Source organism: Leptodactylus fuscus, chromosome 11 (assembly GCF_031893055.1).
Source record: "Leptodactylus fuscus isolate aLepFus1 chromosome 11, aLepFus1.hap2, whole genome shotgun sequence".
Classification (NCBI taxonomy): Eukaryota; Metazoa; Chordata; class Amphibia; order Anura; family Leptodactylidae; genus Leptodactylus; species Leptodactylus fuscus.
The window spans coordinates 20,113,600-20,136,323 of record NC_134275.1 but is presented as its reverse complement, the minus strand read 5'-3'; the positions used below and the strand labels follow the sequence as shown (position 1 = coordinate 20,136,323).

General features: G+C 41.3%; 1 protein-coding gene across 2 annotated transcripts in view; it reads right to left on the bottom strand.

Moving 5' to 3' along the window:
• Positions 1-22,724, bottom strand: part of PAPPA (pappalysin 1) — a 220,270-nt gene that overhangs the window by 63,961 nt on the left and 133,585 nt on the right. For both annotated transcript variants that reach the window (XR_012711848.1, XM_075260062.1), the window contains exons 8-10: positions 20,097-20,225; positions 17,641-17,726; positions 3,758-3,954 (exon numbers count right to left, since the gene is read on the bottom strand). Coding sequence is in view for 1 of the 2 variants with exons in the window: in XM_075260062.1 (XP_075116163.1) it covers positions 3,758-3,954; positions 17,641-17,726; positions 20,097-20,225 (412 nt within the window). In the remaining variant the exon portion in view is untranslated. The remainder of the gene's footprint in view (positions 1-3,757; positions 3,955-17,640; positions 17,727-20,096; positions 20,226-22,724) is intronic.

The window sequence follows — 22,724 nt, the reverse complement described above, 5'->3', positions numbered from 1 at the left end:
AGATCAGGGCCCAAAACTAGCACCAATGATTGCTCAGGAAAGGTGGGGCAACATCAAAAATGAGATGCAGAGCTTGTTAAATATTTATTTTTACAGCAATTTAATCACTAGATTTTTACTGAGTTAAAGACTGTTTTCCTTCTTCTGAGTGACCATAGCTGCCATTTATGAATGATGGGAAGAATATGCAAATCTGTCTCCTAAGATGTAAACAGGGAGACGGTGGCTCTGTTATGCTGCCCTCTATGGGAAACACCCTGAACATCATGACCAACTTTCCCAGAAGTCTTTACTGCATAATGCGGGGTTATAACCAAATCAATTTCTCAGCTACGGACGGCACAGTTTCTGACTTCTGGGAAAGTCGGGCATGATGTTCAGGGTGCTTCCCATAGAGGGCAGCATAACAGAGGCACTGTATCCCTGTTTACATCTTGGGAGACAGATTTGCATATTCTTCCCATGTTCCCTTGCAGTGGAGCAACTATGGCTGTATAAGTTCCCACACACCTGAAAAGGTGGTCTCTCCCTAAGGATGGACGTTATCCCCATAATCTATTTATGAATGAGTCAGAGTCGGGCTTTGAAATAATAGAGGAGACGGTGGCTTGGCTTTTCCAACACCACAACCCTGATAACAGCTGATGTTTATGTAGAACCTACGACAAACAATCGATCATCAGAGTAGCCCTTTTAATATTGTGTCCGTGCGCTGCAAATTGTAGCCTCTTATGAGCCATTTTGGTAGCGTGCCATGATATTGTATTGACTGGGCATCAACTAAATTCGAGTTAAGTTAAGAGTGGGCACATCTGTACATTATGTCAATGACTGCAGGGAGAACTATAAAGGGGAATGGTATCTCCCTTCCCATATTGGCCAAGTAAATGCAAATTCCTAATATATAAATATTACTGTAACTACAAATTTTTATTAGAAAATCAAATTCACCCCAAGTAAATGATCAATAACATAATTTACGATAGAATTTTTGTGTTCAATGTCCGGTCTCTGTTTTAGCAATTCTGGAACATGATTTCTTATAGCTCTGCATTATACTGTTTATCTCTTATTCCTACTAGAAATTTCCGTGTAAATTGACAGCTGGTTATTACACCGACAAGGGGAATGGTAACACCCAGTTCAGTTCTTCTTAAATTTCTAGAAGGAATAGCCGAGTTACGACACAACCCAGAGTCATAAGAAAGGACGCTTTGGAATTATTATTTTATGAGGAATACAAGTATTTTCCAAAACGGAGATGTCAGGAGCGGCAACAGGTCCCCTTTAACACTGAAAACATCTCCGACTTTGTATCTTACACTTCATAGCTCAGCAGAATGGAACCAAGGCAGATTTTTACATCCCGGATCCTGAATGTAATAACTACAACGATGATCTTTGAACAGTTTGAACCTTCACAATGTTGTCAAAAAATTAGAACGTAAAGTTAGAACAACAAGACACCTTGTTTGTTCCATAGAACAAATCTCAAAAACATATGTCCGTGTTGCAGATACACAAACTCACAGCTGGACGACAGATGTCATTTCCATTGTTTTCATCCATTTTGTAGCCTTCTCTACTGCTTGTGAGGTCACCAGTGGAGGGGAAACTAACAAGAGAACCATCTGGCCTTGAAGGTGTTTATTTCATGACAAGAATCTCATAACAAGAAATGTAGCCATGTACAGCATAGCAATAGTTCAGAGATTAATCTGGGGAGGGGTGAGTGGAAGTTCTGGATCATTCGGAGTGTGAAATTATTATTGGAAAGAGAACAGGATGAATATTAAAGGGACGGTTCACAGAGCTTCTATAGAAGAGATTTGCAGAAATTTACAGAAATACTCTCAAATCCGTTCCTTTTAGAATGCGTTCACGTATTGAGATCTTTTATAGGTTCCATTGGTGTGGCTTTATAAAAAACATTCACTGCGATATTTTTCAATCTGGTTAGGTGCATAGGTGTGGAGCGTGCCCTATATAATACTGGAGAGTATGCTATGTGCAGTTCATACAGCTTCTGACATATGACATGTACCCATCCAGATTCCCAGAAGTCATAAAAGCCATTCAAGTCCAACTCTGTACATGCGCCCATTCTTACATGGCTACTCTCCAGCTGCTCTCATGATGGGCCATCAAGGAAGTCCCTTTGATTCTTCGCTGACCCAACACTGGACGCCATAAACGCCCACTCTATTGTTGGCCCCAAAGACATATGATTTACCTACCACTGCTTTCGCTTGTTACCGGAATTGCTGCTGCTTGTAAAGGAAACAATTCAGATAATAGAGAGATGTTGTAAAGGCAAATTCCGATATATAACTTAAGGTGAACTGTCAATTTAATGTGAAGCCTATGAGGCAAGCAGTCCAGAGGAAGAGTATGTATCAAGAGGGGGTGAAGGTGTCAGGCACGACAGAGAATTGAAAAATACACTATTAAGATTTATTCAGTATTGACAAGGCACTAAACAAAGCCGGAGGCCTTATAAATAACCAGAGTATTGAATATGCGCATAAGCACATGTATCGGAACTGTTACCGGCAGAACGGCCATCTACTGTATTATTACTAGAGATGAGTGAGTAGTATTTGATCGAATACCTCACTGCCATAGGGATGCGTGTAAGTGGCTATTGAATATTCAATGCGCTTAACCCCTTGGTGTTTGGCTGCTACTTTTCAAAATTGATGGCATATACATAGTAGTGGTGGGCATCCGACTCTCTGATCAGCTGTATGAGGATAAATATGTAGAGATATCACCAAGCAGGCTATTTGGGGCATTGGGGTAGTCGTTGGGGTAGTCGTTCTTTGGTTTTGGTAAAGGTACTCCGTTAGCCCATTATATATTGCTTGTGACCTGTCACTTATGATTTTTCAACCGGCATGAATGTCTCATACTTCATGGGCTGACTATGTCCTTTTATTACCAGTCACAGAAATCCAATTTAGTCATGTCTGATCACTTACGAGGTTAGGTTTCTCCGTAAGTTCTTCTCACTCCATATCACCATTGATAAAATCGCTTTACTAACCACTCTAAGACACCTGTCTGAATATTGAGACAGACTATGGCTGAAATTTACTATGGTGGACACTGGCGTAGACATAGTTACATAGTTGATGAGGTTGGATAAAGACATTAGTCCATCAAGTCCAACCTATAACCCTACAATCCCTACAATGTTGATCCAGGGGAAGGCAAAAAAACTCATGAGGCTCATGCCAATTGCCCTATTTCAGGGGAAAAAATTCCTTCCCGACTCCAAATCTGGCAGTCAGTATAAAAACCCTGGATCAACGTGTCCTGGCTCATCTTTGTTGAAATGTGGCACATCTGGTTTGGGGTAACATTTTTCAATATGTTAGGCCTGTGGCTTTAATGCACCGCGATGCATCAAAAATGGGGCATATGAGTGTTGAAAAATTCCACCTGATAGTAAGTCAACTGAAAGGTAGACAGTCGAAAATATTCCAAATTTATCATTCAGGATCAGCCATGGTGATAAACTGGCGCATTTTCAGACCGTCTGTCTAGGTTTGTACTGTCTAATTATTAGTTAGTCTGGGCCACTGTCTCTGATACATATCGGTTAGCCAAGGGACATACAAGATATTTAGCAACAGTCTCTCTTCCAATCCACAATACATTATATGCTACTTACACAAAGTATCAGGTCATTTGTATAGTTGGCACTTGCTACAACTTTTTGACTTCAAAAACATTAGCGTTTTTGTCTGCTTACCTGAGTGGCTGCAGGCTGACCAATGACTACCCATCCCGGGCACTCTTGATCATGATGATGTGATACTGTAACGTTTGATGCCCATTGATCCTGAAATCCATTGGGAGTGTATACACCACAGTCTTTAATACTTGTCTGCTTTTCGAAATCTTCACAGACACCATCGCCATCATGGAAATAACATCTACTGGGTTCATCTGTCAAAAAATGTGCATCGAAGAACATACCCTTAAAATTCATGTATGTAAGGTCATTAGGGGGGAAATAATTAAAGGGTCGTACCATCAGAACAAACCATTGTCTAAAGAAAGAATTTGCTGGTGATAAGATGTTTGCCATAGCTCGGCCATGGTTTGGTCATCTCCATTGTTAGAAGCTGCTTCTGGCCAAGCATTTCGGAAGGCAGATGCCCACTGTAATGTCTACATGCCCTAACGTGACAACCCCTTTAAGATAAATTTTCAAGCTCGAAATAAGTACTAGTTACTTCATGTTGTCTGTGTTACTGTATCAATAAAACACAACTTATCTTAGATCACTCTCGCTAAAGATTGTCAATCACTGACACAGTGGCACCAAGAAATAATAGGGTAAAAAGAAAAATCGGAGTTGGGCCCCCACCCCCTACCACTGAAATTCATAAAGTGTATAGGATGAATATCGTGAAACAATTGTTTGTTAATGTAAGAAACATTCCAGCTGTCCATTAAAGCTCATACAAGAGCCAATACCACTACATAGGGTGGATCCTTCTACAAAAAGATTTCAACCAAAAATTTACAGAAATGGTACAATGGCCTACGTCAAGTTCCCATAAGGTCCCTAGAACCACTTACAGCCAAAAATACCCGACCCCCTGAGAGAAGGTAGGAAATGTAAAAATACCCCAATAGGTGACTATATTTATGAATAACAATTTTCTCCATGGAATTTTTTCTGCTATTTTGGTGGGTTGGCGGACATCACTGTTACCACTAATACTGATATTTTTCATGTTGCTTATTGCTTGGCCTACCATTTCTTACCTTCTAGTTAGTAAGGGTAAAGCTTCAGCAAAAAGCAACGGACATCAAAAATATAACCATAATAGCCAAAGTTAAAAATATGAAAGGTCTGATCTAGAAAACGAACAAAATGGTACAGTCTAAACTACAATTTGATCTCTAAGGAGGCTAATTTGTTCCTAATTTTGCCTAAGACCCCAATAAAAATGCCTGCCAAGGTTTACAAAGTGTTAGGGAGGATAACTACAGACAGAGATCGTCCAAGTACTTGGCTTAGCGCACTATGTTTTTGGGTTTCCTCTTTAGGAATAGATTAGTGTACTTAATATTCCTAGAACAGAATGCTTCAGAACAGCTCATACAAAGTACATCATAAAATTGCAAAAAATGTATATGTGGCCACTTCTCAGGACAGAAAAGCTGCTATATTGCTAGAATATTATACCTTATGCTAAGGCGATTATTTTCGTTCTTAGTTTGGCCCATGTCTAGCCAATTAATACGTTCTCCTTGGTGGAAAAGAAGAACTTGTTGTTGTGCTACCTCTTGGAAGGTAGCTCCCTATCGTTCAATGTCTACTTTTCCTGGAAACGAGAAGTATAATCTGGGAATACAGCCAAGCCAGAATATCTCCATCCAAAAAGAAGAGGGCCCTAGCAGGATAAGGCAGCAGGGATGTGTAGGAAGGTATTGTCAAAAAGGTAGCGCTAGAGCAAGTTTTTCTATTCCACCAGGAAGGATTTATTTGCATATTTCTGTCCCAGAATTTAGTTCTGGGACAGAAATCCAACAGCGTATGAGTGTCCTATAGGATACTATGTCTCATTAAGGAGATGTCGCCTCGTGAGGTTTACAGGTTCTTATTAGACCATGCATGCCCTACTAAGGGCTCATGCAAACAGAGTTTTTGGGCGTGGACTCCGACGTGGATTCCGCATCAGAATCCGTGACCAAAATCTCTGTGTGCATGAGCCCTTAGTAGGGCATGCATGGTCTAATAAGAACCTGTAAACCTCACGAGGCGACATCTCCTTAATGAGACATAGTATCCTATAGGACACTCATACGCTGTTGGACTAGGACTAACAGAGCTTCTTTGACTGTGTGTGACCAACCTTGTCTCACTGCTTGACTCTCCACAGCTTTTTTTGGATTTGACCCAGACTGTTTTCTGATTTTAACCTTTAATGGGTGCCCCCCCCTGCCCTCATGATGGATATTTGCAGTGTTTGATAGACTCTAGTACCACTCTTAGAAAATACCATCCGGAGGTGTTAGGCTGAGTTCAGAAGCAGTTTTTTTGGTCAGGATTTTGAGGCCTCAAAATCCTGACCAAAAAGACGGCTCTTATTGAAATCAATGGGAAACGGTTAGTTCTCTTTTCCAGGAGCCGGCTCCCGGAAAAAAGAAGCGGCATGCTCATTCTTCAGGCGGATTCGCCTGAAGACACTCCCTCCTCCCGACTAGGCCTATTCATTGGGCCTAATCCGGAGCGGATCACAGCTACCCGTTTTTTGGTCTGGAAACTGAGGCGGCCTCCGCCTCAGTTTCCACACCAAAAACCCCGTGTGAACCCAGCCTTATTAGAGACTACTCCATGAAAGTGATTTAACAATTTGTTGTGCAAAAATAACATTCATGGCCGGGCATTTTAAGATAGAATCAGCAAAATCTCTTCTGTTTCACTAATTTAGCTTGAATTTAAATGTATTAATTTCACAATGTGAATTCCAGTCCACAACCTTGTGACATGCTAAGCACAACTATTGCTATTTTCAAAAAAAAAAGTAAAAAAAAAATATACCATATATACTCGAGTATAAGCCGACCTGAATATAAGCCGAGGCCCCTAATTTTACCACAAAAAACTGGGAAAACTTATTAACTCGAGTATAAGCCGGGGGGGGGGGGGGTATGGGGGTTGGGGGGAATGCAGCAGCTACTGGAAAATTTCAAAAATTAAAATGGTCGGAGTTTTTGGGTGCAGTAGTTGCTGGGGAGGGGAGGGGGTGTTTTGGTTGTCTGTCTGCCCCTTCCCTGAGCTTCAGAACTGTTTTTTTTTCCCCTACGTGGAATTCAGTCTGGCTGTATATAGGGGATCTGCAGTGCTCCTATTAACACCTTCCTGACAGAAGAGGAGCACTGCAGATCCCCTATATTCAGTAGACCGGGCACTGTCACAGACACAGGGATACCTAATGTGTTTGTGTTTCACAGTCATTTTCTACATTTATATGTATTCTAGGGAAAGGAGGGATTTAGAACTTTTATTTATTTTATTTTTTTATTATATTTTTTAAAGCTTCTTTTTTTCCACTATTTTATGGGAGATTCTATACATTACTATTGTGGCTGGTCATAGACCACCAGCAAAAGAAAATAAATAAAAAAATAATTTTTTTTTCTTTTTTGCTTGACTCGAGTATAAGCCGAGGGGGGCTTTTTCAGCACAAAAACTGTGGTTAAAAATTCAGCTTATACTCGAGTATATACAGTATATATTTTTTTTTAAATCTGACCAATAATGTATACCTACCAGGCCTCTAGTAATAAGTAAATGCTGAAGAATGCCCAGTAATTACCATACAAGGGTCAAAAGAATTTTGCAACTACAGGAACCAGATAGTCAGGATATTAACCGAGGTGACATGGGCATAATTCCATAGAGAGCACAAGACCGACATATGTGGGCCAGATATCACTCACAAGTGATTGCCCCGGCACTGTGATGAAAACCAGTTCCTGTTATCCTTCCCTAAATATGGAAGCAACTAGATAATATGAGCATGCATTTTCATGGACCTGCACACCCATTTGTGCAAAGCCAGACGAAAACACGGTATTGTCGAGCGTGTCTGTTTTTGAACGAAGAGCTCCAACAACAAGTTTCATGCCACATCACAATCCATCCGAAAAAAAAGACAGGACAAATATGCGCAAGCATTATTTCAGGTATTTGAATTCTTCGAGCATACTTAACCCTAAAGAATAACTCTTGCATATATCCAGATGGCAATTTGTGATATTGTTTTCATGCCAAGTTTTTTGGCGGAATGAATCAGAGTTTTATTTGGACAAGTTCTTAACAAAGTTGACTCTTCTTTATCTCTGTTTGAAAAAAAAATGTGCTCCAGAGAATTATAGAATCCACAATGTACCCCAGAGGAACTTTCTTCCAAAAGGGTCTTCTTAATCTGTTTCATCTCCACTGGCGCATACCTTACATTCCTGCACAGCCCACCGGCATCATTTTCCCTCTCATGTACACAAACAACTATAGACGGACTCTTTACTATGTTACCACCAAGTTTTCTGTGACTCAGTATTACACAGACTTTGCAGACTCACGTTTACCAAAGATCTCTCTAGAACAGCTAGATCTTGTAGATAGATATACTAGATATACACTAGAATTCAACATTAACCCATGCAACATTAGAAGAGTTGTCGCATAACCAAAACTTATCATCTATGCACAGAATAGCTGGGGGTGGTCCAGTGACCCCAGTATGAATAAATCAGGGGTCAGTTATCTCTTCCTGTACCAAAGGCTTTGGATGGAGTTGCATAAGTGCATCCCGCACTTGGTTATGTGATAAGTGTTATATTTTTTGAATTTCTATTTTTTATTTTTAAATTTTATTATTTAAAAAAAAATAAAAAATAATAATAATAATAATAATAATAATAATAATAATTACAGATTTAGGCTATAATACACCTCACCACTTAAAATAATCAACTCTCAGGGGCAACACAGTGGCTCAGTGGTTAGCACTGCAGCCTTGCAGAGCTGGAGCCCTGGGTTCAAATCCTTCCAGGAACAACATCTGCAAGGAGTTTGCATGTTCTCCCCGTGTTTGTGTGGATTTCCTCCCATTTTACAAAGCCATACTGATAGGAAAAACAATGTACATTGTGATCCCTGTATGAGCTCATAATCTACATTTGAAAAAAAAAAATCAATTCTCATATGTTGATGAATTTCTCTAAAACTGCGTTCACACTAGTGATTTGTCTCCATTCAGGGATTCCCTTCCACTTGAAAAATGTCAAGAGAAAAGTCCTGAAAGACGCCATTATAATTCATGAGGTCTGTGGGTTTCTACAGGTAATCGCTTTTTAGACAGATTGGATTTCTATTTTTCAGATCCCTAAGTGGACCCGAAGAACGTAAAGCTGAACGCTAGCGTGAAGTAAAACAGAGAAACACAAGAATACACTGTCCACCAATAAGTATTTGGACACCCAGTGAAGTTCTGCGGAGGTGGAGTTATGGTCTGGGGGTGTTTCTCCTGGTATGGACTCGGACCCTTGGTCCCAGTGTATGGTAAACCCAATGCCGATGCCTATTGCACTATTTTAGATAACAGTGTGCTTCCTACATTATGGCGGTTCTATGGGTCAGACAAATATTACTTCCAGAATGACAACACCAGCTGCCATATAGCGAGGTCTACCATGGCTTGGTACAGGGACAATCAGGTTAACCAACTGTACTGGCTTGCCCAGAGCCCAGACTTGAACCCTATCGAGCACCTCTGGGACGAGTTGGATCACTGAACTAAGGAGTGCAGCAGCCGACCAAAATCGGTGAAAGAACTTACCTGTCTTCTCCAAGCCAAATGGAATAAAATACCACTAGGACTTGTGGAAAGAATGCCCCGGAGGGCTGAGGTTGTAATTGCCACTCGGACCACAGGTGTCCAAATACTTATTAGTAGACAGTGTGTGAGTAGTTTATATTGTATGTATGTGCATTTTATATTGTAGCACATCTAGAATACTGTAAAAATAAGCCAATAAGTAAAAACCTTTCCCAATATCTTACCGATTAGTATAAGGCAGTGCTATGTATCTCCGTGGACAGACTACAGACATATACTATGTGTAGTCTGATCCCGCAGTCAGGTGTCACTTCCTCTGCCTCCTACACATGTATAAAGTAAATGGCCAAATAGTTGCAATTGGTTACCAATGTGTTTTTTTAGATAGGAAAAATAAGCCCTTCTCGATAATCTCCAAATGACGTTACTTCGTATTGACCAGATGCCGTAAGACACTATTTTCTGATTCTGACTATGACATTAATTTCATTTCATCCATTTACCTACCCGTAGCATGCGTCTTAAGAACGACTACGCAATGTTTTACCGCTAGTTTACTTAAGTGGAATTATAATAAAGATGATCAATCTCAGTTCTTTTATTTCCTCTTCCCTAGCGCCGTGTTCTCGAAAGGCCAGGGCAGCCTGACTGAGTCAATATACTTCTTCTTGGATAGTTTGTAGCAGCATTATCTGATTAAAGTACGACTGAGAGAAAACACAAAAGATCCTAATTAATTTACAGTCGCTAAGGTCTGTAAACTATCCGCAGAAAATAGCCAAGGCATAAGACGAAATGTACCTGTCAACAACAGAGACAGAGAAGGCCTGGGGGAGGGGGCTCGCTGTTAGGACTCTCAACCACCATCTGATGGAGAGTTGATGACCTTAACGAAATTGAATAAAAAATTATCTCGTTATCTATCAGGTCAATTTACTGGGCTGTTTGTGCTCTTAGGATGTTTAGTGTCGCTTTGTTATATTTCAGCCATGGAGGATGAATTTATGGGTTTTAGTTAAGCCCCTCATTCTTATATATCAAATGTCTCCTTAGGGCCATGCATGCTCTACTAGGAATTCTGGGAACAAATATGTAAATGAGTTATCATTCAGCCAAACCAGTACCATGTTTCGAGCTGATGAAGGCCCTGAAAGAGCTGTCTGTAGAAGAGATGTTCTGGTTTGACTTCATTCCCAGTTTTATCAATTCCTCTATGCCATCCTTGTCCACAAAGATGATACTGGGGTGCAAATTTGGCACAAGGACCTTTCTGGTATGAGTTCCTAATTGTCTAGACTTCTATTCTGGTGCAGGGACATCAGACTTTTCAGATATCTCTCATTGCTCCAGTTGAGGCCTTTACTTAACTGGTATTCAATATGCCAGACCAATGTCTCTAGGTTTCAAAGAAAACCAGGCATTGATCATAAGGGAGTGGCCTTCCACAAGGTAGAGCTAGAGCAAGTTTTACTTCTTTTTTCATTAAGGGGAATTTATTGCATATTCCTTTCCCAGAATCCCTAGTAGAGCATCCATGGCTTGTTAGCTTGTAGGCACTGTAAGGAGACATAGGACCTCTTCTGACCCATGTCTATGGCCTCTCACCATATCAAATGCGAGTAATATTTAAGTAATATGATGGAATTGTCCAAGACTAAAAAAACATACTACAAATAAGGAATGTAAAATAAATGACAGTTCAGCTGCACCAATTTTACATTCCATAAAAGTCCATTCCTTCCCAACTCCAAATCCAGCAATCAGTATAAAACGGTGGATAGACTTGTCTACCAAAAGACTAAAACCCTCAACCTCAGGGGCGTAACTACCGGGGTAACAGCGATATCAGCTACCACAGGGCCCGGGACAGAAGGGGGCCCTGCGACAGCTGCTACAGCTGCGTGTTTTTTTTTTAATAGGCTGGACTAACTCCAGACAGTAACGGGCCATATTTACTTACCTCTCCTGGCTCCATGCAGGCTTCGGGCCTACTCTTGTGACGTCCCTGACGTCACATGACTGAGGCCTGGGTCCTTATGCGTCGTGACGCAGGCCCTGGGTCACGTGACGTCCGGCACGTCATTGAAGATAGACGAAATCAGAGGAGAGTGTAGTGGAGCCAGGGATAGGTAAGTAACAGTGTTCTTTCTGTTTGTATTCCCCCCCCCCCCCCCCCGGGTCTCCAATTATTGTACTCTGAGTTCTGAAAAGACCCCAGAGTATAAAATTGTTCATGCGTGTTCACAATGAGGCATAATATTGCGTGCTGAGACCACTATGGGGCGTAATACTGCATGCTGGGACCACTATGGGGCGTAATACTGTGTACAGGGGCCACTATGGGGCATAATACTGTGTACAGGGGCCACTATGGGGCATAATACTGTGTGCAGGGGCCACTATGGGGGATAATACTGTGTGCAGGGACCACTATGGGGCATAATACTGCATGCTGGGACCACTATGGGGCATAATACTGCATGCTGGGACCACTATGGGGCGTTATACTGTGTACAGGGGCCACTATGGGGGATATTACTGTGTGCAGGAGCCACTATGGGTCATAATAGTTTGTGCAGGAATGCAGGGTGGTTGGTCTCCGGCGTCGGTCGGGGGGGGGGGGAGCCCTATGTCAAAAGTTCAGCACGGGGCCCCGCCATTCCTAGTTAACCTGTAATATTTACTTGCTTTACCCGAGAATCTACAACCGACATCAACACCCTGACAAGGTAAAATCAACCCCATTCGCCCATTTACATATGAACAATACAACAATTTACACTAAACTGGGTCTCCAAAGTAAATAATAGAGGTATATTTGGGAACTGTACAGTAGAATCACCTCTATAACTCTTGGGATTACGTTTCTTACCAATTTGCTGATAGACTCCTCTTCATACACTACTAAATATTAATAGTTCATTTTCTATGCATCCCATCATGTTATGTGTGACCACAATACCGTAGCTGGATGACATACGGTAAGTGATATATGATAATATTGGAAGTGATGCTGGTAGTACTACAGCCGATGATGGAAAATTCAGCTGCACAATATGTTTGGAAAGACAATAGTAATAGTGACAGTATAGTAGTGACTAAAAGGAAAAAGTAGAGATAAATTTTCTGCTGAAAAGTATGAACTTGTTGAGACACGTATCCTGTTTTATCTCCCATTCCCATTGAAAAAATGTATATTTGAGACAAAAGAATGTGAGAAAATTGGCTACTTGTAGTGGGCCCGCTAGTCCATCATCATTGCCAGCATTGAGTAAAGGAAACAGGCATTTCAGCCTTAAAAAAAGTGATTATTTCATCATATTTAAACAAAGCATAAAAACCAAAGGCTACATGTTCAAACCGGCAAGGTTCAATAGCAGATTTCCGAATATGCAGGAAGAAAACTCCCTACGCGTGGTTTACATTTTCACTTACTAAGCCAGTACTGAATGGTACAAGAGTACATTGGTAACGGAGTATGTGATATGGTGTCGTCTACAGAAGGGTTTCTCAAACTGGCCTTGGCCTCACCGGTTAAAGTTGTGGTCTGGAATCTTAAAATTTAAGAAGAGCTTTCACCACCTCCACCAGCTCCACGTGTTTGCATCCTTCAATAAGTGCCAAGTCACTGATTCCGGCACTTGGGTTTTTTCCTCTATTCTCCACCCGTCCTGAGCAATTACTGCACTTTTAGCATCCAAAATGCTGAGTATGCTCTCTACTGTCAAATGGGTGGTCCTCAACTGGAGCAGAAAGCCCAGGACCGCCCAGCTGACAGTAGAGAACCTTGAGTTCTGAAACTAACAGAAATGGTTGCTCAGGAATGGTGGGGGCTAGAGAAAAAATTCCAACTAGAATCAGTAGAGAAGCTCCAATTGAAGAATGCAAAGAGCTGGAGCTGGTGGAGGTGGTGAGAGGTCCTCTTTAAAGGCAGGCAATAGGAGAGAACTAGAAAATAAAAATTGATGCAAACTTACCCTCCATTCCTGCTCTGAGATGGCCATCCCCACCGCTAATATGTTCATACACAGTTGCTGCAGCAGTGATGTCACCTTGACGGGTAACACTGTAGTCATACGCTGCATACAGCTGAGGAACCAGGTAAAGGATGAAGCAGTTTTTATTTTCTAGCTCTTCTCATCTGCATTCAATTGTATGATCCTAGACAACTCATTTAATTCATGGGGATGCCAAAGTCTCACCAGCAAACAAATACTGCACATATATCCAACCAAATTCAGTGCAAACACTGTATTATGACCTACCAGCCCCAAATATCCCAGTTTAGCACAAAATACTTCCCCAATAGCATCATATACCACCACAGAACTCCAAATAGCCCAACCACAGTACCAAACAAATACCAAAGTGTAACACACAATACCTCTTCAGAAGTGCCAAAAAATACCATAGTGCAGTACAAAATGTCTCCCCAGGAGTGCCAAACAAATAACACAGTACTGCACTACTGGCATCAGCACTTCCAAAAACGGTGGCAAAAGCATTGAACCCCTTCCAACACATTCCTGACTGCCAGCAGAGTTGCCGCTTGTCATCCCTCCACCACTGGCAGCTTTATCCAACTTCCACCCCCTACTACTTGCAGCCACATTGCTTGTCTTTCACACCCTCCACCACTAGCAGCAGCATTCCTCCCTGGCCCACCAGGTGCAGCCACATTGCCCATCTTCCAAACCCTCCACCACTGGCAGTAGCATTGCCCCTCATTCACACCCTCCACCACTGGCAGCAGCATTCCTCCCCGGCCCACCAGGTGCAGCCACATTGCCCGTCTTCCAAACCCTCCACCACTGGCAGTAGCATTGCCCCTCTTTCTCACCCTCCACCACTGGCAGCAGCATTCCTCCCCGGCCCACCGGGTGCAGCCACATTGCCCGTCTTCCAAACCCACCACCACTGGCAGTAACATTGCCCCTCTTTCACACCCTCCACCACTGGCAGCAGCATTCCTCCCTGGCCCACCAGGTGCAGCCACATTGTCCGTCTTCCAAACCCACCACCACTGGCTGTAGCATTGCCCCTCTTTCACACCCTCCACCACCGGCAGCAGCATTCCTCCCTGGCCCACTAGGTGCAGCCACTGTGCCATTGCTACTCCTCCCATAAAAACAACAACATTGTATCCCATAACTAGCCTTTCTCTTCATGGCAGCTACATTGTCAGCCTTTCCACTTTTCTGGGCCTACTACTCTTACTGAACTATGACCTAAGTGCAGGACCCTTCACTATGATGTCACCTTAGGTCCTTCACTCTTCTAGCCACTGGACATGTACAGGGCCGGCATTATAAGCCCACTTTCTGCTTTGGAGGACCCGGCATTGCTGAGGCATGCACCCTACTTAGAGAATGGCTAGACCCGAGCATGTTTCTGGATATGGGTGTACAGAAGCACGTTACATTTCTGTAGAATCTCTAAAGACATAATACAGCTATAGAACCCTCCTGCAACTTCATTGGACTCAATATTATACTATTTCGAGGCACCAAATGGAATCACTCTGTGTGTCCTGTCAGCCTCCATAGTCTGCTGTGTGCATGAGGCTTAAGACTTGAACAACATGCAGAGGTGCTAGGCTTGGATGAATTTTTCTATTTATACTGTTTTTGCTCTAGGTTCTTGGACCAAACCTCAGATCTGCAGCTAAGCAAACATGAGACAATTCTGCCTCTTGAACTTTAGATCACATGGCAGGATTATCTTCTTATTTGCACTCTTATGGATGAGCTGATCACATGAGCTCCATCAATCCCTTTGCTGTGCAGCTGAATCTCTTAGTTCCAATAAAGCCTATTAAATCAATGAGTTCATCTGAAATATTTCTCTCTAGTTATTTTATTACCCTGCGTTATAATTTTCAGGGATTGTAAATGTTGTTTTAAGAAAAAAATAGGAAGAGGGGCAGAAGGCAAAGGGCAGAGGGAAGTTCATTACCGGGCCCGGAGGCTGAGGGGGCCCAAAGGTCTATCAACAACATAATAAGACATCAGTGTTATACATAGGACATGGTTTGCACCCTGTTTGTACTAGGATCTACACGTTGCACGTCTGATTATGAACCGCTATACTGGGGAGCTACAATGAAATGCAAAAACTTCAATGAGATAATCTACAAATAGGGTTATTAGGCTAACGGTACAATTCACAAACCTATTATTTTGCTCATTCACCTTGTCATTCACACTTCAGCAGTTGCATCACTAGGAAGCTATGCCCAGTGTAAGTGTCTGAGATTTATGGCTCCCCTTGTCTCCTTTCCTCAGGATTTCCCACAGTTACAAAGACCACCAGTGAAATACCCCTCCTCCTATCTGTCCTCCTTCATTAAAGCAAATGACAGCTCACTCAATCACTCATTCTGTCAACCGTAGTCGTCCACTTTTACGGTTTACATGCTTTCATAATGTGTAGTATACTGTAGCTAACAAAAAAATATTCATTGAAGGGAATGCATGAGTAAACGCCTAGGAAGGTAATTCCTCAGAATCAGAATTGTACATTGGAATTGTATTTGCTTCATTAATCCATGATATAATATATGACATGACTTAAATGGACATTTCCATTCTCAAAGACTTAGTAATTTACTACGCTCTCTACTAAGGTTGGAAAACCAGTAACCTTAAGGCTATTCGGACATGGGTTTAGCTAAAAATGGGATACTAATGATAGAATCCCTTTAAAAGGGGCTCTATTATTGGGAAAAGTCATTTTTAACTAAACATATACTTGCATGGCCTTTAGAAAGGCTATTCCACACATAGCTTTTGTATGTTAATACCCTCAGTAGTTTTCGAATGAGCCTGTTTTTATTCATATGCTAATTAGTCTCCAGCGTGTACCCAGAAGTCTCCACGAGCACTCTCTCATCAGCCTTCCCTGCTCTCACACACATAGCAGACAGTGCTCACTGAGACTTCTGGGTGCTCACTGGAGGATAATTACCATGTGAATAAAAACAGGCTCATTCAAAAACTACTGGGGGTATTAAAATACAAAATGTATGTGTGGAATAGCCTTTCTAAAGGCCATGCAAGTATATGTTTAGTTAAAAATGACTTTTCCCAGTGATAGGAACAATTTAAAGGTAGGGGTGCAAGTAGAGGTGTAGCATATGTGACCTTGTCTGCCTGAAGCCCCCAAAGGTTAGACAGATTGTGACTTCAGTTCTTCTCTTCCTTGAGATATGCCATCAATATTCGATCTGTGGGGATCCGACACCTGGGAACCCTGCAAATCACCTCTACTGAGATAGCATGGCTTTGGGTAATCTGTGCAGCTCACTTTCTAAACTGTAGCATTCAGCACTACCAGAAGTGAGAAAGACGCTATTGAGAAAGTATCGGGCTTGGAAAATTCAACATGACCGATTCTTTTTTCATTCAACATCATCTGTTGGGACAGGGTAAGCAAACTCCCGTGCACATCAGATAGATGGGTTGCATGTCATGCTAAAATTGGTGGTTTCTGTCAATACTAAAGGAAGTCTACCCCTTATGCATATTTAACTGTCTCCACCAATTCACAGAGCACATTACAGTGATATGCAGCAAACCTCTGCTATGTATGTCACATTTGTAGATTTGGAGAAAAACTAAGTATTAAGATAAGATAATCCTTTAATAGTCCCACAGTGGGGAAATTTCAGTATGTTACAGCAGCATAGTAATACAGATACAGGATAATACACAGTAATATATTACAGACGTAGAAACACATAAGCTGAGAAGAGAAGATATACTAGGAGTCCATAGCAGCTAAGGAACGGAAGAGAGAGGAAGACCTCATGGTCATCGTCATAATCATTAGTTCTCTGTGCGGAGTGATCTTCGCTTGGTCATTATGCAAATGAAGCAGCTGGAGCACTGCTCAGACCTCTACCATCTCCTTCCTGTGCCACCCCATCCAGTGGAAGTTGATCCTCCCACTGCTATGACATCACCCAACCTTGTTGAGTAGCAAGAACAGTACTCACAGCCTTGATGGCCCGCCCCCAGTGCACCAGCTTCCTCATTTGCATAAGACTTCAAAGTTCTCTTTCTCCAAATCTACATAAACAGAACCTAGTTAGGAGATTTGTCACTATATTGTGCTCTGTAATGTGGTAGTAGCAGTTGAATATGCTTGGAGGAGGTGGTAGACTCGCTTTAATGGGTACCTTTTTTTGAGATCTGGGGGACAAAACAATAAAACTTTTGTAGAATAACCCGGGCTTCCTATTTGACATAAGGACCATGTTATTATTACCTACCCAAACAATGGAAAGAAGCCTCCTCGCGACAAAAGAGAGAGCAGCCATCGCCATTTATCTTATTCATATCATCACATTCTTCACCTCTGAAAGAAAACGTAATGTTGTTACACTAACAAGTTATAGAGCGTTCCATGTTCTGGATCCATAAAACTCAATTACCATATATACTTGAGTATAAGCCACCCCGAATATAAGCCGAGGCCCCTAATTTTACCACAAAAAAACTGGGAAAACTTATTGACTCGAGTATAAGCCGAGGGGGAAGAATGCAGCAGCTACTGGAAAATTACAAAAATTAAAATGGTCGGAGTTTTTGGGTGCAGTAGTTGCTGGGGAAGGGGAGGGGGTGTTTTGGTTTTCTGTCTGCCCCTTCCCTGAGCTTGAGGACTGGATTTTTCCCCCACTTGGAACTCAGCCTGGCTGAATATAGGGGATCTGCAGTGCTCCTATTAACCCCTTCACTATTCACTATTTTATGGGAAATTCTATACATTATTATTGCGGCTGGTCATAGACCCTCCCCCCCCCAAAAAAAAAAAAATATATATATATTCTTTTGGCTTGACTCGAGAAAAAACTGTGCTGAGAAATTCGGCTTATACTCGAGTATATATGGTATGTTCACATACAGTGTGGCTGTCTGAGCTGTATGTATGTGCTTCAGGTATATATCAGAAGACAAAAGGTGATAAAGGCAGACAGACAGATAGATGGATTAGAATTAACACATAGGTGTATAAATCTAATATATATATATATATATATATATATATATATATATAAAATAGAGCTAAAAATTAATTTTATCTACAAAATATGGAAAGTTTAAACATGATGAAAAGTATTATACTATTATAGAACTGGGGGTCTACCGGAACTCTGCTTATATTTTGGAACAGCAGGTCTGAGTATCAAAGCAGTTGCTTTTGGGAATCACCTCCGCTTTTTTGTCTGCCCCGATGAACTTCTTGTAGAACTCCACAATGATAATTTTAATGTCTTTGGACATATCCTTAACTATTTGCTGCCGTTACGTCATACTAACTTACTAACTGATAGAAAAATCAGATTTTAATGATTGAAATGTTAGGCTTAGTTAACACGGGGGGCGGATTTTGCTCCTCGTGTCACTCTGGAGTCAAAACCCGCCTCCCATGACTGTCGCGGTCGTGGCTTCCCCCTCTGGAGTTGGCTCAAATGAATGGGCCGAGTCTGCAGGTTGCTGCCGCCAGGTGGAAGCCATGGCTCGTCAAGCCGCGGAATCGGCCTGAAGAAAGGGCAGCTCGCGGGAAAAAGAAGCCTGGCGGTCTCCATAGACCACCATTGTGAGGGGGCGGATTATGACGTGGATTACGCGCCATAATCTTCCTTCTCTGTTCCCGTGTGAATGGGCCTTTACATCGACAATGTTTAGTGTGTATAAAATTTTGGCAAATGATCTTGTCCCAGTATAATCGCTCTATCGTACATTATAGCATACATTATAGTTAGGACAGCCAATGCAATCTATATAGAGATCTTATAAGAGCATAGCCATTCAGAGGAAATGGAGGAGGTAGTTTACAAGCTGGATGTACATAGTGTATTATGTGCAGATCAGTATCAGCAGTACTGGACAGTCCTGAGACACCATTATGTCCATTCTCCAAAGTATTATTTTACTTTTTTGCTTCTGCATGGTACATGAATATATTTATATGTAGTGGATTGATCCGGCATTATTTGTTCTGTTAAGTAAATACATCCACTTCAGCAATCTGTTTCCTCGTAACATTAATTTTTCATACTTCATAGAATATCCTAGGTCTGCTTGTGCCTGACTTCGATGGCATTTTGTGCATACTATACTTTTCTTCGTTCAGGGTATAACATTTTAGTGCAAAGTCTTGAAAGTTCACCCTGACAAAGGTCGCTAACCGATTATAAGGTACTGAGAATCCCTGATCTATATGCCGTATCAAGGCATGTCGATAGAGATGTCATAGGAATGGGTTTCCTGCTTGGGCTACTTCTTTTAATAAAGGTGGAAAGCCTAGAAAACTCAACCTAAACTTGTATTTCATGGTTAGCCATTGGTTTTGAATGTGTGGGCTGCAATGTAATATCACATTTTAAGTACAGTGAACACCATAGGTACACAATGGACAGGTATGGTGCTCAGTTGTCTAAATTCATGGGGTTCCTCAATTATAGAAAGTGTTGTCCAGGTGGCTCTGGTTGACTTTCACTTCACGACCCCTGATCTGACCCATGTGTCAAAAACATTTATTAAAAGTGGACAATTTTTATAGCCTAGAAGCTCTACAGCCCGTGACTTTGACCTGTGATCACAACTTTGCTTTAGTAGGTTTGGAAATGAACATCCCTGTCCAAAAAGGACCTCAATCCATGGACTATCAGACAAGATAAATGGCTACCTCTGAAACATGTCCCATCCTTTATGGGCCTCTTACTTTTGGATTATTCCATCTCCGCAGTATCCATTGCCATGCTGATAAACCAGTTCTGGCGATGGCTCGCTCTCTCCATTGGCAGTGACAGTCACAATCTGGTATTTGTAGACACGTCCATGTTTCAGATCTCTACAAAACATAAATATGATATAGTCAATACAATAATATTCTAGTAAAAAAAACCTGCATCATAAGATTAAGAAACTACTTAAATATATATATATAATGTGAGTCTATGCAGAAGATACCATGGAAGAACAAAATCCCTATTACACATGTCCAAAAATTTGTTGGCAACCCATCTAAAGAATGGATTCGGCCACTATAGTCAACAGCTGCATGAAATAAAGCAAACAGCTGTGCAACCATGCAATCTCCAAGTGTGAAGAACTGTCACAGGATGCCTTAATTTTAATGATCCCATTCTTCATATTCTACGAAGAAAAAACATCTACAAGCAACAACAATAGGGCTGTATAATGGTCGACAACATGAAATAACAGAATGGGAGCACTCAGTGTGAAGAAGGGTAGAATGTAAAAAAGATGTGAACACAAAAACCAATTAAAAAAACATCAGCATAAGATGGAACGGGCACGTAGGCAATAGCCTAACATGAAGCTCTTGGACCCAAATTCTATAACATGGCCTACTGGTATCTTCCTATATGCCAGAGGGGCCTTTGGCCCGGTTAGGCACCTAGATGTTGGTGCAATCGCTTTCTCTGCACCCCATACAGTCACTTCCATTTTTAGGCGGTAACCTAAATTAGTTTTTGTTGGTTTACCATTCCCAACCAGGCCTATGTTCACCATGTGCAATGTCAATCATCATCTGGAGCATCTGGAGCATCCTACATTACATTGCCGTCATCATTTGGTGGTGAGTTTGATGGATAACGGAAGAAAATTTTCTACTAGAACTTGTTATGTAGACAGTAAATTTTGGTGGAAGAGGAATGATGGATTGGGTTGTTATTCATTGTGTGGGGTGGATGCAGTGACCATACAATTGGCCGAAAACAATTTGGAGAACACAATTTCCTGTTTCAGCATGACAATGAACTTGTGAACAAAGCAAGGACTATAAAAATGCTTTGCCAAGTTTAGTGTCGAAAAACTTTACGGCTTGCTGAGAGGCTTGACCTGAAGCCCATCATGCAACTTTGGGATGAATTGGAATGCAAATTGTGCTCAACCTCAATAATAGTCTTATGGCTGAATAGAAGGGTCTCAGGAGCCACATTCCAAAATCTTGTCGATTAGAGGCTGTAAAATCAGAATAACAGCTCCAGAGAGAGGTAAATTCACCAAGCACATATGGATGAAAGTGAAGGTTTTTAGTTATTTTCATCTATTTTCCATTTTTAAACCCTATCCCCTTAGCGACCCTTGACGTCTAATAGAAGTGCTGGGATTCTGCTATTCACTGCAGTACTGTAGTATTGCAGTGAATAGTATGAGCGATCAGACCCCCTAGGTTTCAAGGTACCTAAGGGGTCTGATCATAAATGTAACAGAAGAAAAAAAAAAGTTTTTAAAAGTATTAAAAAAATAAAAAAAATATAAAAGTTCAAATCACTCCCCTTTCCCTAGATTAGCTATAAAAGTAATTAAAGAACATTAAACATAAACATATTAGGTATCCCCGCGCTCCAAAATGCCCGAACTATTAGAATATTAAAACATTTATCCCGTACTGCGAACGGCGTAGCGGCAAAAAAAATAAAAACAGCCAAAAAGCGTTTTTTTCAACACTTTGCCTCCTATAAAAAATTGAATAAAAAGTGATCAAACCATCAGATCTTTCCCCAAATGGTATCAATAGAAACGTCATCTTGTCCCGCATAAAAAGACACCACAACCAGCTCCATACATGGAAATATGAAAAAGTTACAGGTGTTAGAACATGATGACACAAATTTTTTTTTCTATTTTGCAAAGTTTATCATTTTTTTAAAAGTATCAAAACATTTCAAATACTATATAAATTTGGTATCACCGCGTTCGTACTGACACGTAGAACACAGGTAACATGTCATTTGTACCAAACAGTGAACACTGTAAAAATTAAACCCATAAGAAAATGGCGCAAATGCATTTTTTCTCCAATTGCACCTCATTCTGAATTTTTTTCCAGCTTCCCAGTACATTGCACAGCATATTGAATGATGCCATTACAAAGTACAATTTGTCCCGCAAACAATAAGCCATCATGTGACTCTGTGAACTGAAAAATGAAAAAGTTATGGCTCTTGAAATGTGAGGAGGGAAAAACGAAAATGCGAAACCAAAAAATGGCCTGGTCCTTAAGGGGTTTTAAACCCTATACAGTGTGGCCAAAAACATCTCTACTTCCATTAAATCGATCCAAGAATATCTGCTATTGACAGATTTTATAGCTTTATTTTTAGCTCCCCAAGGGGGCTTAACCTTTAATATGTGGACCCCTAGAGAAACATTCCCCAACTGGTGACTCGGGAGCAAATGGGGCAAACTGCAGTATTGTTTACTAGTGGCACCAGGGATGTCAAAGAATTCACATGAGTGTCGCCTCTCCATTGTTTGGGTCATAGGGGGCCCTGAACAATGGATCACTAAAACAGTGTTAATGCCCAGGTCTGACAGA